The sequence below is a fragment of the Scardinius erythrophthalmus genome (assembly GCF_964197995.2).
Source record: "Scardinius erythrophthalmus genome assembly, chromosome: 17".
Taxonomy (NCBI): Eukaryota; Metazoa; Chordata; class Actinopteri; order Cypriniformes; family Leuciscidae; genus Scardinius; species Scardinius erythrophthalmus.
In genome coordinates, this window is record NC_138237.1 from 26,729,587 (window position 1) to 26,749,858 (window position 20,272).

Here is a 20,272-nt window from a genome sequence, read left to right on the forward strand (position 1 = left end):
ATGTAATTTAAATTTTTGTGCTTAAAAATTTAGGGCAGCAACGTTTTTTTTACAGTGTGGCGAAAACAGGATTCTGTTAAATGCTGTAGTGATGCCAAAATTACACTTCTTTTTCTGAACTGCTTGGGCCTTCATTCTTTGTAACAAATGTCACAATGTCCAAATTGTGCAATTGTCCAAATCCAGATCCAAAAATCTAACAAACACGTTGCACAGCAAGTTAATGTGATTTGAGATCTATTTTGCCTGGGCGCCGTGAACTTTTAGCTTAGAGCTGCACTTTTTCAGCAGGCCATTAAATGTAAAATTCAAGGGCATGGTGACCCATTTCCCTCCATCAACTCTGTGAATGTTGTTTTGGTTAGAGAACAGAGATCCAGATGTTGAGCTCTGAGCGTTGAGAGTCAGGCCAGCCAAGAGGGGCTGAGAACCGAGTCTTGGGGGTACAGGAAGTCCCACGGTATCCACGGGAACTTTCGCATTCCAATCTTCGCCGGCCCTCTGACAGCTTTTGACATCCCCCAGCGTGGGCTCACCGCATCACCGCAAGATCCCAGAGTGGGATAGAGCACTACTTCCTCAGAGAAAGCCTGACGGCAAAGTGTTCAAGTAACGTCCGGTGGCGCGTTACAGAAAACACATCAGAAGGACAATCTCACTCGTGTAAACGACGCGCACCCGTTCGCGTACCCCTCCTGCGCCAGAGGATCTAACATCACAGATATAATAGGCGACTCGTAAGTGGAGATGTTTGAAACGGGCCGACCGGAAAAGAACTTGCAACCAATTGACATGCCGCCGTCCTCTTTAAAACGGTGCGCTATCGCTTCCCTTCAAACAAACACAGAGCTCTCTTTGAATAGAATTAAAAACTGTTTCTCCTAAAGCTAACTTTAGGGACATGGCTACTTATCTGAGGGATTTTTGGCACCCTAAACATAAACAGAAGTGAGAAGGGAGGGTCTGGAATAAAATGAGACGTGAACAATAGACGTCCAGGGCTTCAGGGGTTGGAGTGGAGGAAGGTGGGGGTGGAGGCCCTGAACTGAAAGTGATTAAACCGAGAGGAAGAAAGGAGAAAGTGAGGAGGCGTCTATTAGATGTCAGTGTGCTTTGTGTCCATGTCAATGAGACGGGATTAAAGTATTGGAAATAATCTTACACAGCCGATGAAAGGTCAGTCCGGGAGAGGGAGAGGCCGAGAGGAACATATGGCCCAGCTTAGGAGTCGCTAATGTTATACTATATATTGCAGTTAGAGACACACGAATGCAAGAGGGATCGGTTCAAATGAAACAAATAAAGAGATTTAGATAAATAAGTATTGCGTGTGGCGTAAATCGAAGCGCACAGTGGAGTTCATTTCGAATTCTGTGAAGGGGTTATGATTAGTGGTATTCCTCCTGTCTGTGTGAATAAATCAAAAGGACTAACAGCAACCTGCAGTTGGACGATTCGGTCAAATATATTAGTCGATAAACGGCGAGGGTGGATATTGTTTGTTTACAGATGTTGTTTACGATCCAAATCTTAGTAAATATGAAATTAGTTGTTTTAACAGCATAATAAGGGTTCATTAGTGTTTTTAACACAGATTTGGATTAGCTGTGTTCTTTGTGTATCTAATTAGAGCATCACTCTCAATGCAAAACCAGCAGAATTAACCATAGCCAGACTAATTACTGGTGTGAAATCAAATCGGCTCGTTGAAAGAAGTGCGCGCTAATGAGCCCTTATTAACCAAGCTAAATAACTCAGAGGGAAAAGGCGGAACTGGGATTTATTTTTCTTTAGGTTACGTGTTTAGGAGAAATAATAAGTCATAATCGAGGCGCTGTCATTGAGCTTGTGAGAAAACGTGTAGCTGCCAAGAATACGTACCAAAATTAGGTTGTTTTCTTCTTCTTTTTTTTTCACCTTTTTATTTTTTTTGTTCTTTCCTGCATGACCCATTTCTCTGGGCTGCAGAATCATGCGACGAGAGATCAGGAGTGACACAATCAGATCAGATCACAACATCCAAACACTCTCACCTTTATGACAAAAAAAAAAAAAAACTTGATGGCAAAAAAAATAAATAAAAGATTGTATATGCAAAGACATATTATGTAGGAGGATTATTAAGTAGGACTGAGGGGGAAATTGCTGCACAAATTCAATTCTGGATTCTTCTAAATACATGTTTAATAACTAAAGTGAAAGGATAAATACGCAAGACAAACCATTAGAGATAATAAAAAAAGAAGTGCCATGTGGCTGCTACACTAATTTGAAAAATGTTGAAAAAAATGTTAATGCAGAATAGAGGTGTTATGAATGCTTTTACATAGATTTATTGTGCGGGACAACAAATATAATGTGCACAAAAAAACTGATATTATATGTTGTTCAGAACAGTTGTTGTTGTTGTTGTTGTTGTTGTTTTTTTGAGATTGAGAATCATTTTGTGTTGCCATTGTGACTCCCTGAATGAAAATTGAATCAAAAGATGCTTGGATTACCACTTAGAGAAAAGTTGTTGATGGCCTTGAAGTTACCAAGACCTTCTAGTGGACCTTTTCACTGCACATGGGACCAATGCGCATGAGTTCCTCCGGCAGGTTCATCAGCCTGTGTCCATATCGAGCCTCTTTGCTCAGTGAGGTTTAAAGGCGTATGAGCATGTATAAGGGAGCCACAGCTGGCTCCCAAGAGTTCTGACCCGTTCTGGTCAAGTGAAGCATAAACTGTGTCGGCTGCCCACAAACACGTGAGTGGGGGCGGCAGATCTGTTGTGTCCGACTGCGGTCGGCTGAGCAGCTCCGGTCACACCTGAGTCCATTCTGCAGGAACGGGTCAGTGGCTGAAACCGAACAGCCACAACAGTCCAACTCTTTACTGACTGCTGTCTAAACTTGAAGTAAACATGCAGCGCAGAACCGGGAGACCCGATAGTGGGAGTGTGTGTGTGTGTGATTGGGGGGGCTTCTTCTCAGTGGGGTTTAATTTTCGCAAATGAGCCTGAACGGTCTTTTGACAAACGTTACAAATCAACCTAGTCTGGTCATCTGCACACAATAACTCTTACGCACCATTCCATGTGGTGTAAATCAAGTCATTTTTCCCCTTCGGCAATAGATTCTCACTGAGATAAACCTTTGATTTGTGGCCTTTCCCAGTGTCACGGGCAGATTATGAAAAAAAAGGCATCTTGGGAAGTTAAGAAGCTGCAAATATTCCAGCAAAGGCCATTTCAGTGAAACCAAATCAAATGCGATTCAGTGCTGGTTTTCTTTAAATCGGCTAATAAGCGCTTGATATGTTCACCTTATGTGCCTATATATATTGTCTCAAAGGGACGATTAACAATTTTCATTGAGCGAAGCGGTTGCTAACCATTTTGCTGCAACACAATGGGAAAAAGATTGTTTTGCTCAATTCCGAGAACCATGACCTGTCAAAGTAAATGCCCTTAGACGTCGGCTAATAGCTTCCACATTACAAAACACATAACTCCACTAAGCTAGCCTGAAGCTAGCAACATTAACGACAATGAAAAGGTTACCTTAAGGACTGTGAAATCTTTAGCACTGCTAAAAATCCTATTAGCAGTAATGCTAACATTATTACAACTACAATTACATCATTCAAAAAGGATGCAGGGGTTTAAATTTGGATTTAAAGAGATGAATGTTAGGTGGAAGAAAGCGATGCCCTTGGGGATCGAGAGAGATGGCAAGAACAGGGTAGAAAGGATGAAGGGGGGGCAGGGGTCTTCGGCGTCTATTGTTTCACAGCCCATTATACATGTGGGTTTCATTAAGACAAAATAAAGAGACCAAGAACACTGTCTTTTGTACTTCTGAAGGGGGAACCATAATCCAGAACCAGGCCAGATATCAATTTGAAGTACATACCATGTAGATATTATCTAAATTGCTTACATGTTTACTGTCAAACATCTTCTCAAGAGAAATTACTCACTCAACACTTTTAACACAAAGACTAGCCTTTGGGGCCTGTAATTTACTCAGGCAAAGACAGCAATAAATGGCATATTAATATTAAGTGTTTGGACTCAACCAATCCTGATCCCACAACAAAAAGAACATAGTGAAGAAATAGCAACAAAAGAAACAACATGACAGAGCATTTAACTAACAAGTGACTCAAACATACACACACAGCAGACCGTGACGGCCTTAAGACTCCAGCGTGTCCTGAGAACTACTTCAAACGTGACGTCAAACACAGCCTCAAACAGCATGACGATAACAATAAAAGTATCAGTTGTATTCAGACACACAAACAGTGTGTTAGGAAGTGTTAATGAGGGAGAGATTTCCTACCTGTCAATGATGACGGGATCGGAGGGTGTCTCGTTTCGGTTCCCGCAACTCTTTTTGTCACAGCAACGACTGAAGGGACGAAAGAAAACATCAGTTAAAAAAACATCATGTCAAGACACTTACTATACAGACCATTTATTCCTGGGCATGTTTTGTATTTTGACTATAAAGGTTAATGCAATTTTATTGTATACCAGTTTGCTAAAGAAACACTCAATGCAAGAACATCAACATAAATGCTTAAATACAGAAGCTAGACTAGATTTTATCCAACAGGAATTTAACAGGATGGTGAAAAGTAATTTAAATGGCTGCATCTGAAATCGCAGAACTCCCTACTATATAGCAGTATGTGACAAAATAAGTATATCCGAATTCACAGTACTCATAAAAGAGTAGGCAAAAAGTCCCCAGATGACCTATACTTCTGGCGAGATTCTGAAGTGTGCATACAATGGACACTTTACTATCCCATGAGCAACGCAACTAACGCTGGTAGGTCACGTGATTATGACAACATGGCGAATACTACATCCGGATTACATTCATTCTAAACACACTATACTATATAAAACATACTTTTTTCTGCAGTCGCAAAGTAAATACTTATTCAAAATAAGTACCTTCTCAAGAGTATGCGATTTCAAGCGCAGCCTATATTAAAGATGATTAAATGGGAGTGGTTTAAAAGAGGGCTTGGTGACATCACCCAAAAAGAAAAGTTACTATAGCTTTTTTCTTCTGAATAATTTTAAGCAATGAATTATGCACAATAAGAGCAGAAACATGTATTAAGAAAGTATATAAGGTCATTTTTTGATGTCTTGTTGACTCTATCGCCCCCTTGAGTACTGGAGTTAGCTACCGCCACATTAACATAAGAATACGTTAAGCATGTACAACGGGACTGCTTGGTTGCGAGTTGGCCAAAAATTTGCATTTGCATAGGTGATGAAGGTCTAGCAGAATGACAAGAGGAGAATTGAAGGTGTGTGAGGGGCTTCAGCGGCAGTTTGGAGACCACCGGCATCACATTTCTACCGCACAGATGGCAGTAGGACACTGAATAAGGGCTAGGGACAAAACTGTCACATGACACCCCTGGCATTGTCCTTCCCCCTTCAGTTTTTCTTCCTCCCACAACTCTCTCTGCTTCCACCCTCTCGCCTTACGGTTTCTCTTGTTACCTCATTCCCAGCTCCCTATTTTCTCCAATGACACAGTTTTCAGATGTTCCAATAGACTTTAGCATTCATTCATGGACTACAAGCGTTCAGGAGATCGTATCTTATGATGTGCCATGCTTATTCATGAGGAACCATGTGTGATTTATATAATACACTTCTTCAGGTATGCATGATGAATGTCTTTCTTTAGAAACTCATCATGAATAGAGGGCTAAAATCTCTCTCACTCTCTCTCTCTATCTGCATCTCATATCTCTCTCGCCCCTCCTTCTGCAAGGCTTCCTCAACTAGGTCAGTGTCCTCCCAAAGGACTGAAACAAGGGATTGCAGTGCCTCTGTGTGTGTGTTTGTGAATCTATGTGTGTGTGTGTGTGTGTGTGTATTTATACAGTGCAGGAAGAAGATTTGTAGGAGCCTAATGATCAAATCCGGCAGCGCCCATGGGAGTCACGGTTTAGCTCCTGATACACGAAACCTTGAGCGGACAAATTCATAGATACACACTCAAAACAATTAAAGACAAATATTTTTAACTAGATTTTCCTATGCAAAACTCGCAAGGGTTTTTACAAAAAGCAAGAATGTTGTAGGTGGTTGCCAGGGTGTTGCTATGGGTAGTCAATGGGTCAGTGACAAAGAAAAAGTTCTTCCCTTTGTAACCATGTTGGTTTCATATGGTTTTGAAAAACTTTTACACCATTTTCAACAAAATTTCAAACGTAATGACCCTAAAAATGTCATGTGGTGTAACCATCAAGTAAAAAGTAATACTTTCCTAATCAATGAATACACGTATACAATTATTATTAAAATATATATATATATATATATATATATATATATATAGTGTGTGTGTGTGTGTGTGTGTGTGTGTGTGTGTGTGTGTGTGTGTGTGTGTGTGTGTGTGTGTGTGTGTGTGTGTGTGTGTGTGTGTGTGTGTGTGTGTGTGTGTGTGTGTGTGTGTGTGTGTGTGTGTGTGTGTGTGTGTGTGTGTGTGTGTGTGTGTGGTGTGTGTGTGTGTGTGTGTGTTAGATAACTTTTTACCTGTGGTGTGTGTGTGTGTGTGTGTGTGTGTGTGTGTGTGTGTGTGTGTGTGTGTGTGTGTGTGTGTGTGTGTGTGTGTGTGTGTGTGTGTGTGTGTGTGTGTGTGTGTGTGTGTGTGTGTGTGTTAGATAACTTTTTACCTTGATTTTTTTTATTATTATTATTGAATTAATTATACTGTTTTGAAGAGTTACACTACACAACATTTTATTTACAACCTACTATTCTAACTCTGCCTTGTCATATAAAAAGGTTCAAATTATCTGATATTTTAAGAGAATTATTGAACTTGACATGGTCAAAAGGGTCTATAAGCATCCTCTCTGCATGTTTCTTCATGTTGGTTGCACCGCATGACTTGATTTTTTTTATATTAATAAGTATTGTAGTAGTTCTGTACTTAGTTAAAAAATGTAAGAAAAAATAATAATACATTAAAACATGCTCATCATAGAAGAGGTGTATTCAAGTCATTGCATATATGTTGCATTTTAATATATTTTTTGATAAATTAATAGATCTGAACAAAAATGTGTGTGACATCACTGGCCCTAATATCACATTGCTATGTAGTTGCTATAGAACATGATTTATTAGAGGTCAGTAGCACAAACAGTGTACTTACATATTTAAATTTACATGTAGAAACAAACCCTAAACCCTAAATATGAAAAATAATAAACATTTGCTTTAGCAAGCACAACTACAGTAATTATAACGCAAGCCTACATTAGCTTATTGGGAGGTGGAGAAGGTTATAATCTCTTTCCTGATCCTCTTCAAGACCGTCCCGCAGGACACCCGAAGGAAATCGCATCTTAGATCTTAACGCTTCCTTCCTGGTGCGGCTTTTGAAGAAATGTCTAAACGGGCTCATGTAATTAGCAGGATGTCTATCACACGCCTCAAACATATGTTTTCTTTACGTGATTTCTTTGATTCATGACATTGGATATGTGTTATGACAACTTTAGTCTTTAGAAGAACGATTTTGGCCAGTTTCGCGACAAACAACAGCCTGAAACAAGTTCCTTGTTTTTTTCTCCCCCTATTTGTTAAAATGATAGGAATAAGCACTTTTGTCCCGCACTTGCAAGCTGGCATGGCACCATATGGCTAATGGTGGTGCGTGGCAATTAGTGGAGCTGATTAATGGTGAACAGCCTAATTTTCTGCTTATAATTGCGGCAGCGTTTGAAGGTACACATACAGCCTATCGCACGCACACATACACGATGGCATATCAATGCTGATTTGGCAGGTGGGGGGATGATGACCACATTGGTTTGAATATACATAAGCTGTCAATTCTAAAAGTAAAAAAAGGGTGCTTTTTTTAATTGTGAAAGTGCCTATATGACATCTTTAAGTTGCGTGATGCGTTGCTGGTAAAACCTGGCATATATTTCATGGACGCCACGTGAGCCGGGGCACATTTGTTAGTGGGCCAGACTGAAATTTCAGATTGAGTAATGAGTTTCTGCTTGTCCTAATTAACCAGGCATCAGGGTGATATTCATGAGGGGGGGTGGGGGTTACAAGGGTGGGCGGCACTGTTAAAATACCACTAAAAATAGGCACGAGTCGATCATCACAACCTACTTTTAAGCAAATTCATCTTTGGATGTTAATTAAATACATAGCATTTGATAGAAAAAGTCATCTCCTACTTGTTTTTTTGGCTCTGTTCTTCACTAGGGGTTTGACCTGAATAGTATTAATATGAAATGAGTTTCTATTTAATATACTGTTTTGGTAACGTACGACTCAATACCCATAAGAGCAAATAAAATTGAAACTACATATTGCACTAGAGCGTACTGGTTAGTGTTCTAACAAGGTGACAGAAAAAAGCAACAAGCCAAAGGACATTTTGACAGTCACCTGGTTTCTATTATGGGTGGCCCCGCCTACAGCGAAATCTCATTGGTTCATCATACCTGAATATTAAATACTTCATGAATTCCAAATCTAAAGCTGCATCCGAAAGGCAGTGCATTTGAATAAGATCTTACTTTGAGATCTTTAAAAAAGTATGTTTTATGTATGAATGAAATCCGGATGTACTAGCCTAATCCGCCATGTAGCCATAGCCATGTGACTTACTGTTGAGTCACTTCACTGTCATTCACAGAGCCTCTCTCATGGGACAGTAAAGTTTGCATCACATGCACATTTCAAAATCTCTTTGGAAGTCCAGGTACTTTTCATCTACTCTTTCCAGAATACTGTGAATTCAGACATAATACTCTTTTCACATGCTGTTTTTTGCATACTGTATAGTAGAGAATTAGGCATATTCGGACGCAGAGTGAATTTTGGTGGCAGGCCATGTCAGTTAGCTTTAAGACCGTCTACATGCTAGTGCACACAATATTAACAACTTGAATTATCTTGTTTGCAGTGTTATATATCATTTGCATGCAATAAAATACTCTCCAGAATGAGAATAATGATACCACCTGCCTCTGACTAGAATTAGCAAGTAGCTAATCACCTGCTGAATTCGGAACCGCATACTAGCATACTACTCTTACTATTTCTGCCATTGATAGATATGGTAAAATGCAGTACGATAGTATGCGGTTCCGAATTCAGCAATGGTTTGCCGGTGTCATGAACAATTCAGTCCACCCAATGAATTGAGTCTTCCTAGGACCCCGGGGGGTAGTATTTTGTAATGCCTGATCAAAAATAAATAAAAAAAGAGAAATGTTTAAAGGCCGGGACACACCAAGCCAACGTCAAAGAACTAGCGGTGGCGAAAACTGACTGTGTTGTCGCCTCACGCCAACTGCGTCTTGGCCAAAAAGCTGCGCTTGAACACACCAAAAGGACTAAAGGCGACTGTCAACTAGCATGTGCGTTCTGCACCTTTGTGTAAGTTAAAATCAGTCTATATCAGCAGGTATCAATAGTCTATTTTTGTCATTCAAATAGGGAAACCGAAACTAGGGCTGCAGACAAACCGTAAACAAAGCAGCGCTTGCTTACCATTTTGAAAATCAATCACACTGATCACTTTCTTCATTCCAGTCGGCTTGTGTTATTATAAAAATATGCTCAGGTAAGATGATGTAAAATTTGAACAGCCTGTCTGTACCGTCTTGACTTCTTTGTTCGCTTTCATCACTTTTGCTTTTATTCTCATGCACTCGTTCGCTAAGCTTAACAGCCAATTAGAGTTCTCTCTCTCACCAGCGGCCCAAAACCGATTCAACAAGCTGAATCAGCATAAAAAAAAACCCAGCTGGCGTCCGACTACAGCCATAGGGATAGTTCTGTCATAATTTACTGACCCTCAAGTTGTTTCAAACCTGTTTGAATTTCTTTTGAACAATTGATGTGCCCCATTGACTTCCATAGTATTTTGTTTCCTATGGAAGTCAATGGGGTCCATCAACTGTTTGATTACCAACATTCTTCAAAATATCTTCTTTTGTGTTCAACAGAAGAAAGAAATTCAAACAGGTTTGGAACAACATGAGGGTGAGTAAATGATGACAGAATTTTCATTTTTAAGTAAACTATTCCTTTAAGCCACTGAATAGAGAAACCATTAAAAGTCTTCATTTTGGCGTCTTATATGGACTGAATTGTTCATGAAACCCACCATATCTTATATTTTCAAAAGGAAATGTCAGTACAAAGAAAAAAAAAAGTTTGTCATTCAATTTTAATGTGTTTTTTAAATATCATATATGTTCTAGCTTACTGCGATTGCACTGTGACATGCAGCATTTTTAACATGGACGGACACATTATTTGGAAAGTTGGCGCATCGCACCTGGTTAGGACAAAGTGTAATGGAAAAAGTCTCACCTGCACATGATTTCATGAGTCAGGAGAACGCGGCACATCTCCGGGTTCTTATCTTGACCTTCATAGATGATGGCCTTTGAACAGAAAGAAGGAAAAAAAGTCAGTTTGGACTCACACAGGGTTTTTTTAACACTAGAATGAATCTTTTAGGGCGAGGCAATCAAAATTAAATGAAGCACATGAAGCTGTTTCAAAAGATATGTTACAGGAAGTTGACACTGACCATCTAACATTCCAAAAAAACATTTCCTCCGCTCATCCACACTTAAATTCAACTATGGAGTCACAGAAGCCAATTTCACTTGAGAAACACACTGAGAGGAGGCGTAATTCTGCCGTTAAAGCATGTTGGCCTGGTCGTATTTAATAAATATCAGCATGTGTCGTGGGGAATCGTCTAAGCTGTTCCAATAGGCTATTTCAGGACAGGCTGTCCAGAGCTCTGGCTCCACACAGGACTTTGGCTCATTAAGTAAAGGAAAACAGAAGGTGAGAAATGAAGGCTCCAATAAGAAGGGCTCATTGTTTTACTTCTAGCTCAGGTAATTATTCTCTCTACAGGGCACGGGGCTGAGGTGGGGTAACATGTGGTAGAGGATGGGATGTACAGTAGCACCAGCTCAGAGCGGTTTGAAGGATGGGTAACAAGCCGAAGAACACCTGTTGTAGGTGGAGGAGATGATAAGGAACATAATTGATTGGTTGCTCAGATTCTAACTAGCGGGAGAGATCAAAACAATGACAGTGATTCCTATCGATGAGAAAACATATTTGGCAAAAATAAAAAAAGTCTTCGCAACCAATTTTTCTTATGTAATACAGTGCGTGTGAAACATGATAATTAACAAGAAAATAATTACGAGGACAAAACGTTTTTAGAATATATTTTTGTTAGCTGGGTAATAGGGTGCATCAAATTTGAATGGGAGATTTTAATTTCAAAATATCAATTTGGCTGGCATTGCATTTTGTTCCAATTAACATAAAAATGACTTTTGCAAAGTTTTGAGGGATTCCATTGAGATTTAGGGGTGCCACCTAACACATGAACTTTGGCGAAATTTCGAAAAATGTGCAATTTTTAGTCTAATTGCCAAAAGGTTGACCTGGAAATGTTGAGTACAGTGAACTTTTATACAGTAACATGTTCTATAGGGTTATCAAAGTAAAAGTTGTTTGTTTGAACCCTTTGGGCAACTTGGGCATTTCTCAGAATTCAACTTTCAAGATTGTCCATTCATTTGTCCTATAGACAAAATGAATGGAGGTCAATGGGACATGTTCATGTGGCCTTACCCTGTTAATTTACTGTAACAACTACAATGCTACTCTCAATACACATGAGACATCTACAGTGGGGAGAACAAGTATTTGATACACTGCAGATTTTTCAGGTTTTCCCACTTACAAAGCATGTAGAAGTCTGTAATTTTGATCTCTTAAGTTGACTCTACAAACTGTGAGTGACAGAATCTAAAACAGAAATCCAGAAAATCACATTGTATGATTTTGAAGTAATTAATTTGCATTTTATTGCATGACATAAGTATTTGATACATCAGAAAAGCAGAACTTTGGTACAGAAACCTTTGTTTGCAATTACAGAGATCATACGTTTCCTGTAGTTCTTGACCATGTTTGCACACACTGCAGGAATTCTGGCCCTCTCCTCCATACAGACCTTCTCCAGATCATGCAGATGTCGGGGCTGTCGCTGGGCAATACGGACTTTCAGCTCCCTCAGAAGATTTTCTATTGGGTTCAGGTCTGGAGACTGGCTAGGCCACTCCAGGATCTTGAGATGCTTCTTACGGAGCCACTCCTACTGGCTGTGTGTTTCAGGTCGTTGTCATGCTGGAAGACCCAGCCACGACCCATCTTCAATGCTCTTACTGAGGGAAGGAGGTTGTTTGCCAAGATCTTGCGATACATGGCCCCATCCATTCTCCCTCAATACGGTGCAGGTGTCCTGTCCCCTTTGCAGAAAAGCATCCCCAAAAAATTATGTTTCCACCTCCATGCTTCACGGTTGGGATGGTGTTTTTGGAGTTGTACTCATCCTTCTTGTGGAGTGGAGTTTAGAGCAAAAAGCTCTATTTTTGTCTCATCAGACCACATGACCTTCTCCCATTCCTCTTCTGGATCATCCAGATGGTCATTGGCAAACTTCAGACGGCCCTGGACATGCGCTGGCTTGAGCAGGAGGACCTTGCGTGCGCTGCAGGATTTTAATCCATGACGGCGTAGTGTGTTTCTAATGGTTTTCTTTGAGACTGTGGTCCCAGCTCTCTTCAGGTCATTGACCAGGTCATGCCGTGTAGTTCTGGGCTGATCCCTCACCTTCCTCATCATCATTGATGCCCCACAAGGTGAGATCTTGCATGGTGCCCCAGACCGAGGGAGATTGACCGTCACCTAGAACTTCTTCCATTTTCTAATAATTGCGCCAACAGTTGTTGCCTTCTCACCAAGCTGCTTGCCTATTGTCCTGGAGCCCATCCCAGCCTTGTGCAGGTCTACAATTTTATCCCTGATGTATTTACACAGCTCTCTGGTCTTGGCCATTGTGGAGAGGTTGGAGTCTGTTTGATTGAGCGTGTGGACGGGTGTCTTTTATACAGGTTCTGAATTTTTGTTTTAGATTCCGTCTCTCACAGTTAAAATGTACCTATGATAAAAAATACAGACCTCTACATGCTTTGTAAGTGGGAAAACCTGCAAAATCGGCAGTGTATCAAATACTTGTTCTCCCCACTGTATACTCTGAATATGACAGTGTCCACTCTAGAATACTGTTGATGTTAAGTTTAATAGCTTAGCTAACATAGATAGCTGACTGGTTAGCAAACTGTTGCTAGCTAACGTTAGCTAGATGTAATGAGCACCAAATACCTATAAATATGACTTAAATGACTTATAATAAATAAGTATACAAAGACACAATTACAGATATGATAGTAATTATGTAATAATACATACCCAACACAGAAAGATCACCTCAAACAGAAAGATCATCTCAGTTTTCTTGAGCTGTAGTATTGTTTACCTCAAATCTCCATTGTGACCATTGAGCACTGTTAAGCACTTTATCCAACAAAAACAGATGTGCGGTGGCACCCCTAAATCATCATGTACTGGACAAATATTTTGCATGTGTTGTTTCTACATATATTGGAACATTTTTAGCACCCAGCCATATCAAAATTCAAGAATTGTGTTTTTTGATGCACCCTACTGGGTAATCTATAGGCTAAATATGTTCTGAAAAGGTTCAAATCGTTACGTTATGAACATGTTATTTCCGAATGTTCTGTGGAAGTTTAACATCCAGCTATCAAAAAAAATGTTTTATCTTGGTTATGTGAGAAAACTGAAATTTTCCATTTAAACTTTTTGCAAACAAAACGTTCTCTGAATGTTCTGAAACAAGCTAAGTGTAATGTTTAGAAAAACGTTAGAAAAATATCCAACTCAAACGTTTCAGAAAGACATTCCATGAACAATGTGTAACAAGCGTTTTTTGTGTGTGTGCTAACGTTAACGTTTTGAAAATGTTATTAAAGAACACTTGACTTTGAATGAACATTTATTGGAGGAACGTTTGCTCATTTGAGAGAAGGAACGTTAGCCAGAGTGCTGAGAACGTTACGTCAGCTTCTGAATTTCCAGCGCTATAGAAAAATAAATCATATTTTACCTCGCTCACTTGAACGTAAACAAACACGCAAACAACCTGACAAATGACTCTTACGAACTGTTTTTAGTGAGTAAAGCATGCAGGCAGCGTGACTCATGTATTTCAGTTCACAAACAAGTATGTCTAAAGAGCTGGTTATTGTATCAAAGCATACGGTGCGACAAGTATAATGCGATTCACAACTCTTGAGAGCCTTTTCCTTTAAGTAATTCAAAAACATGCAGCGCAACAAACTCCGATCCCCCAAGCAAACGACTCTAATGAGTTGGTTCCTCGTGAAATACAAACATACGTTTCGATCAGAGTACCTCAATACAAGAGCAAATGGCTCAGGGCTGTTAATTTAACGATTCGCTCAAATAAAAAGAACTAATAAACTCAACGAGCCAGTCTTAAAGCAGATAGTGAATTAAGATCTGACTCATTTACTGAACTGCACGTTGTGCTACATTCAGTGATGTCTGTCTTTTATTTCAGGTTAGCGAAACATAGGCCCTACTGTAAATCAGCACAATCTCCAAACGTAGTTGTTTTGTTCGTTCTTATTTATTTGTTTGTTTGTTCATTTGTTTTATTTGTGACTTGACATCCACAGTTTAGATGAACCAACAGCAAATCTCTTCAAGTCACTCAGGGATCTTTTTCTTTCATTTTTGATTCTCTCACTCATGGGTAAAAATGTGAAGTGCCTATGCGTTCACTGGCAAACTACCTACGCTAGCATATGATGTGCCAAACCATCAGTGGCGTGTGGCACAGGGGCGGTAGGGGGAGGCAGGAGGCTGGAGGAGGTGGGTGCGAGAGAGCAGTTGGGATGCCAGACTGGAGCACGGTGCACCATCTGGTACGGCCCCCCATTTTTCTCTCAAATTTTCTCGGCTTTGCTCTCACCCCTCCTTAACACAAAACACAGCACTGCCAGGCTGGCAAAGCCTTGTGTTGGACATGGTATGCCATTCCGAACAGTGCCACGTTTGACTACGCCAAGCGTGTCACCTTGCTAAGATTCTGGGATCTCGTTCGTAGGCATACCGACTGGCAGCAAATCTGTCCCGTTACGCACAGTCATTACTCTCTGCCATGTAACGGAGGTGTTATTCAGCAAGCCTGTCCAGCATCAAAAAAAGTTTGTCACATTGACCTTAACTCGGGGGGGGGGAAACACGGACGCAAAGTTATATACCAAGAAAAGGGTAATTTGACAGAAGAAATATCCAGAGATAGACGATACATTGGCTCATTGTTTGATGTCTTTCAGATGTACTTTACATTATACAAAGGCACTGAGAGCGATATTGTTACAGCCAGTGCTGGATTTGGCAAGCTCGGAGCATTTGTTCAGATGGTTTTCTTTCACTTTGAGGGAATGGGGGCCAAGGTCTTCTAGAAGTACACAGCATGCATCACTGTCTGCAATAGTCCAAAGACCTGCTTCAAATTTCTAACTATAAACACCAAATCTATCTTAGCCCAGTCCGGCTGAGGTGTGCTCAGGAACAGCAGTATTCTTCCACTTGCCGTAGTGCCTTAATAGCATAATGTGATATTCATGATATGATATAAAATATAATTTGGGTTATATCCAGCCATTAAAGTCAACATGTACTCAATTGACCCATTTTCCTTTCTTAATGCGTATTCCTACTTTTTACAATTTCATTCGATTTTTTTTATCAGTTTCTGATTAATTAAATCACGTTCTTTCTCATGTAATGTCCTGTTTTTTTTTCATATTAGGGAATTAAAATAGCCATTCATGTTGGCTTCAAAAAAAGCTTCTTTTTTTTTCAATCACAATCACGCTTGCAATCACATCTTTCTCTATAGGGCGCAGCTGATGTATCAGTAGCCAATGAGCTCGCTGCTCAACCTTCAAATACTTGGTCAGCATTTGCTGTAGCAGTTGCATTGCATTACCCTCCACCCTCCCCAGCTCCACCTGTCTAGATCTGCTTTGGGTAATTCATATATGCAGCAGCAGCATGTCTTACTTGCTCACAACGGTGTGTTGTCTATTTATTGGCAGCAAGTCCTGTACTTACTCTGCAGCTGCTGCAATAACCAACAGCACCAGCAATAACAGCGCAGCAGATTTATTCCGCCAAGACCAAATATATCAACACTGTCATATCCATTACCATGTCAAACAATCCGAGAGTTGTCATAACAGAACTGTTTTGTATTACATGTTTTCTCAAATGTTCTGTTTAAATGTGCAAATGGTCCATTATCTAATTAAATGTGCACTGATTTGCATACATTATCAGAACAGAAATCTGAGCATTGATATAGTCAGGTTCAGAATTCTTTTTGACTTAAAGGTGCAGTCTGTAAGAATGACAGCTAGTGATTGAAATGGGTACTGCGGTCCAAATTGTTTCTCCCGCCCCCTTCTCCTCAGACTCGACGCACACGCGGGTTGCCAGATTGAGGACACGCAACAGGAATGAGCACAAAGGACAGTGGAAAGTGACAAGTCTTACACTGTAAGTTGATGAGTGGATTTATCTGCATTTTAATATGCCACTGATCATAGAGCTTTTTAGATAGATGCTGAGGCTTTTTAGGTCAGGCAGAATCAGCGATCACTGACCTAGTTTGTTTGCTGGCTTACATGGCTGCAATACACTGTGTTTTCCGCCAAATGGCTACCCGGGGTGTCGAAATACTATTGGGTAAATTGGCAGCGGGCGGGATCACAGAGACCGAAACAAAAACAGACATTCTAACAAGGAACGCACTTAATTTCAAAGTAGAATAACTGGCTGTGGAAGCGTTTTTCAGAGAAACAAGCATGCATATTATGGTGTCAAAAAAATTACATATAGCTCCTTTAAGTGGAGATTTCAGACTTAGTGCAGGAGAAAAAAACTAATTTTGAGGAAACAGCCTTCAAAAATATGTAGTGTAACTGAAATCTACAGATGCAAATCGATAAAGTGTAATACTTAAATGTGTATTTTTCGTTACACTAGTCTTAATGAAGACATGTTAAGGAAGCAAAATACTCTAAAATCTTAAAATAGACCAGTGCATGCAAAAACAATGGCTTTGCCTGTAGTGTCACAAATTCCTCTAGTCATACAAATGGAAATGACTCATATAAAGATTAATTAGTCTTTGTACACTCTTAAAGTGTGCCATCTTGATAACTTTAAACGCATTGGCTGCTTTTATTGAGATCAAAGTACAGGAAGTGCTGTGATAAACACAGGAAATAGTTTCTTTTTGATTTAGGAAGGAACGCCGAATGTGCAAAGGTGGCGTGTTAAAAATTACCCTATGTTAATGTTACAAGCGTGATATTTAGGGCGTTTTTAACTGCTTGCCAAAGTGCGAGAAGGGCACATTAATAAGCATTCAACGTTCATATGCCTTGTAATACATATTTCATCTTGCCAAGCACACTTTTCATATTTCATCCAGCGTTTTCCTCAACAGCTTTGATGTGACGCCTGAAATCGAAGGCAAGTAAACAAGACGCTATAAATACATGGAAACCTACTTCCTACACAGTTGGCATCATCTGTTAGCATGCCATTAAGAACACGGCTGCCTTTTTTTCCCAGGCCACTGCGCTACCTTTAAAGAGGTGCTGTCTTGGCAGTGATTTCATTCTTTGTTCTCCCACACACACAGAAGCGTTCGCATTCACGAATAAGTATCCCACCCCACCCCTGATCAGCTGTTCAGACATAAAGCCTGAGAAACAAGAGAAGAGGAAGAGAGAGAGCAAGTGTTGGGCAGGCAGACAGACAGGATAATAGACGAAGGGTTTCTAGAGACAGCTAACAGACATCTGAGAGACTTCTAGACAGTGCAAGAGTTTGAGCAGGAGACGAGGGAATAAAACAAGGCCGGAAAGAAGAGAGTTGGAGAGTAGACGGGTTAAAAGAGTTATAAAAACAGAGTGAGGATTGAACAAGCAAGAAGCTACGCTCTTAAAAAATAAAGGTTCAACAATGGAACATTTCTTTTTCTAAGAGTGTACATGAAAAGTAATCATCAGTTAATGGTATTGTCAAGCCAATCCCAATGTCTGCTAACATGCCTTTGAAGGGCACGGTTTTGAAAAGGGGGCGTGGTCTAATTCAGTGGCTAAGTTTAGCTCAAGCAAAACAGCTAACATCTCTTACAGCAGATTAAAAACACAAACAACCCAGGAGGTAATGAGAGAGGAAAAGGAAAAAAACGATAGATGAGGGAGGAACGTGGGAGGTCTGCTGTCTCTGCGCTATGATGTCTCAGCACGATGTGTTGGTGCTGAAGCTGCTGATCACAGATTTAACTGTCAAACACACCTAAGAGCCCCACACATCCCTGATTCTCACTTTTGCATCCCATTATGAGTTACAAACCCAGTATAACAGTGATTTTCCCCCCAAAAACCAGATAAAGTGCAACTACCCGAAACTAAAACATTTAAGCTGACAAATTAACCTCAGTGTAGTGTTGGTAACACATCCTGATAGAAACCAATACTGTTTGTCACGATCTGAAACATTCATGATGTTTCTGAACTCTCATGAAGTCTGAACTGAGGTGAATGAAAGCTGCGGAATCTGGGTTTGCGCTTAACTGGTTTGGAGGGAAAGTTCCTGCAGTGTAACGCATGTTATTGTTTTTTAAATTAGCATGCTAAAATCTGTTGCGTATTCTTCCCTTAACTTCCTAAACTCAACTGTTCCAGGAAAAATATAAGTTAAACTCTATCAGCGGCATCTGTGTCATGAAAAAAAAACCTGCAAAAAAACAGAAATGCTCAACATGTGAGTGTCAGAGCACGTATGCTAACCGCTAGGCCACTGTTACAACAACAAATGTAGTAAATTAGCACTATAGTCTGAAATCTATAACTCTGAGATGTTTACCATATCTGCTGAATCTAATAATTTGACTGTGACAGTAACTACCAAAATAACAAGCATCTTGAGCAGTTGCAACAGTAAATCAGTCTCGCCACAGAATAATAAGCTTTGCAACCGCTCTGAGAGCACTAACAGCAAATCTGGACACTAATTACAGTCCAAGCTAAAGCTGTTTTAGCTGTTTTTGCCACCGTAACATAAACAGAGTGGTCGCCTGTAAGTGTTTTAGCCGTGCTAGCGTTGCACAACACTTTAGCAGCCCCTGTGATTAGCATTTGTTCCCACAGTCACTTAGAAAGTAATAGTCTCGCTAACAAATTGGAATCAAGCTGCAGTCACATTTCCGCAGGCAGTAATTTCCCCAACAGGTTCAAGTTGCTCATGCGGATTCATCCAACAGAAAACTGATTGGTTTGACAGTGACTTCTGTGTGAGCTGTGCTTCATGCATCACTACACTATTGAAAATGGACATTTTTTGCCTGCAAAATTACACAGAAATGTCCCTAATGCAACCGCACCTTAACTCACACCACAACCTAATAACTCGCTGATGGGGATATAGAGCATCACAAAAAATTACTCAGTTCGTCTGTAACCCAATAACAGGCAGTAATAGGCATAGTATCATCTGCACTGCCTTCTCAAGAGTGCACGCTCTTCAAACTGAAAGCTTGTTTTAAGTCCGAGCCACAACATGGGCCGAGACACCTGTAGCCGTCCTGTGGTCAGCCAGTATCCAGGTCTCATTTCACCATCTCAACAGGTCTGACTGCCCCTGAGCGAAACCACATCTGATCCCTCTCTCTCTCGCTCTCGCTCTCATTCACCTGAGGAAATCAAAGACACATGCCGACCGAACTGTGCGCACTGTAAATATATCACTCGCAACGGTGATTTTTGAGCTGTTACGAGGTAACTAGCTGTCTTATTGCTGCGCGTCTGCGGCGGAGAATGAGATTTGATATCCTCCGACTGCCGATACACATGTTCCCCAATCTTTAAGTGTAGTTCTAAGCGGATCCCTTTAGTGAGCGATTTAACCATAGGTTGTCTTCACATCTGAAAGTTTCTCGCACACAATACAGCAGCAAAAGGGGATAGCAATCTCATTCCTTGTGACTTCTATTACACCTGCACACAAAAAATAATGAATACAAGTGCTAAATATATTCCGAGAAGACTGACATGAAAACTGCCGGCAAACAACTACAAAAGATGTGTGAGGGGGAAGCCGAGGCGTCTGGGTGATTATTTTTTAACTTGACACTGATAAACAGCGCTCTAGCGACACTTCGCTCAAAAGTGCCATGTCCTCCCACGAAGT

General features: G+C 40.4%; 1 protein-coding gene across 3 annotated transcripts in view; it reads right to left on the reverse strand.

Annotated features, from left to right (window-relative positions):
- The window catches only part of ebf1b (EBF transcription factor 1b), a 142,749-nt gene that overhangs the window by 117,476 nt on the left and 5,001 nt on the right, over window positions 1-20,272 (reverse strand). For all 3 annotated transcript variants that reach the window (XM_081391509.1, XM_081391508.1, XM_081391510.1), the window contains exons 5-6: window positions 10,382-10,455; window positions 4,329-4,397 (exon numbers count right to left, since the gene is read on the reverse strand). In XM_081391509.1, the coding sequence (XP_081247635.1) occupies window positions 4,329-4,397; window positions 10,382-10,455 (143 nt within the window). The remainder of the gene's footprint in view (window positions 1-4,328; window positions 4,398-10,381; window positions 10,456-20,272) is intronic.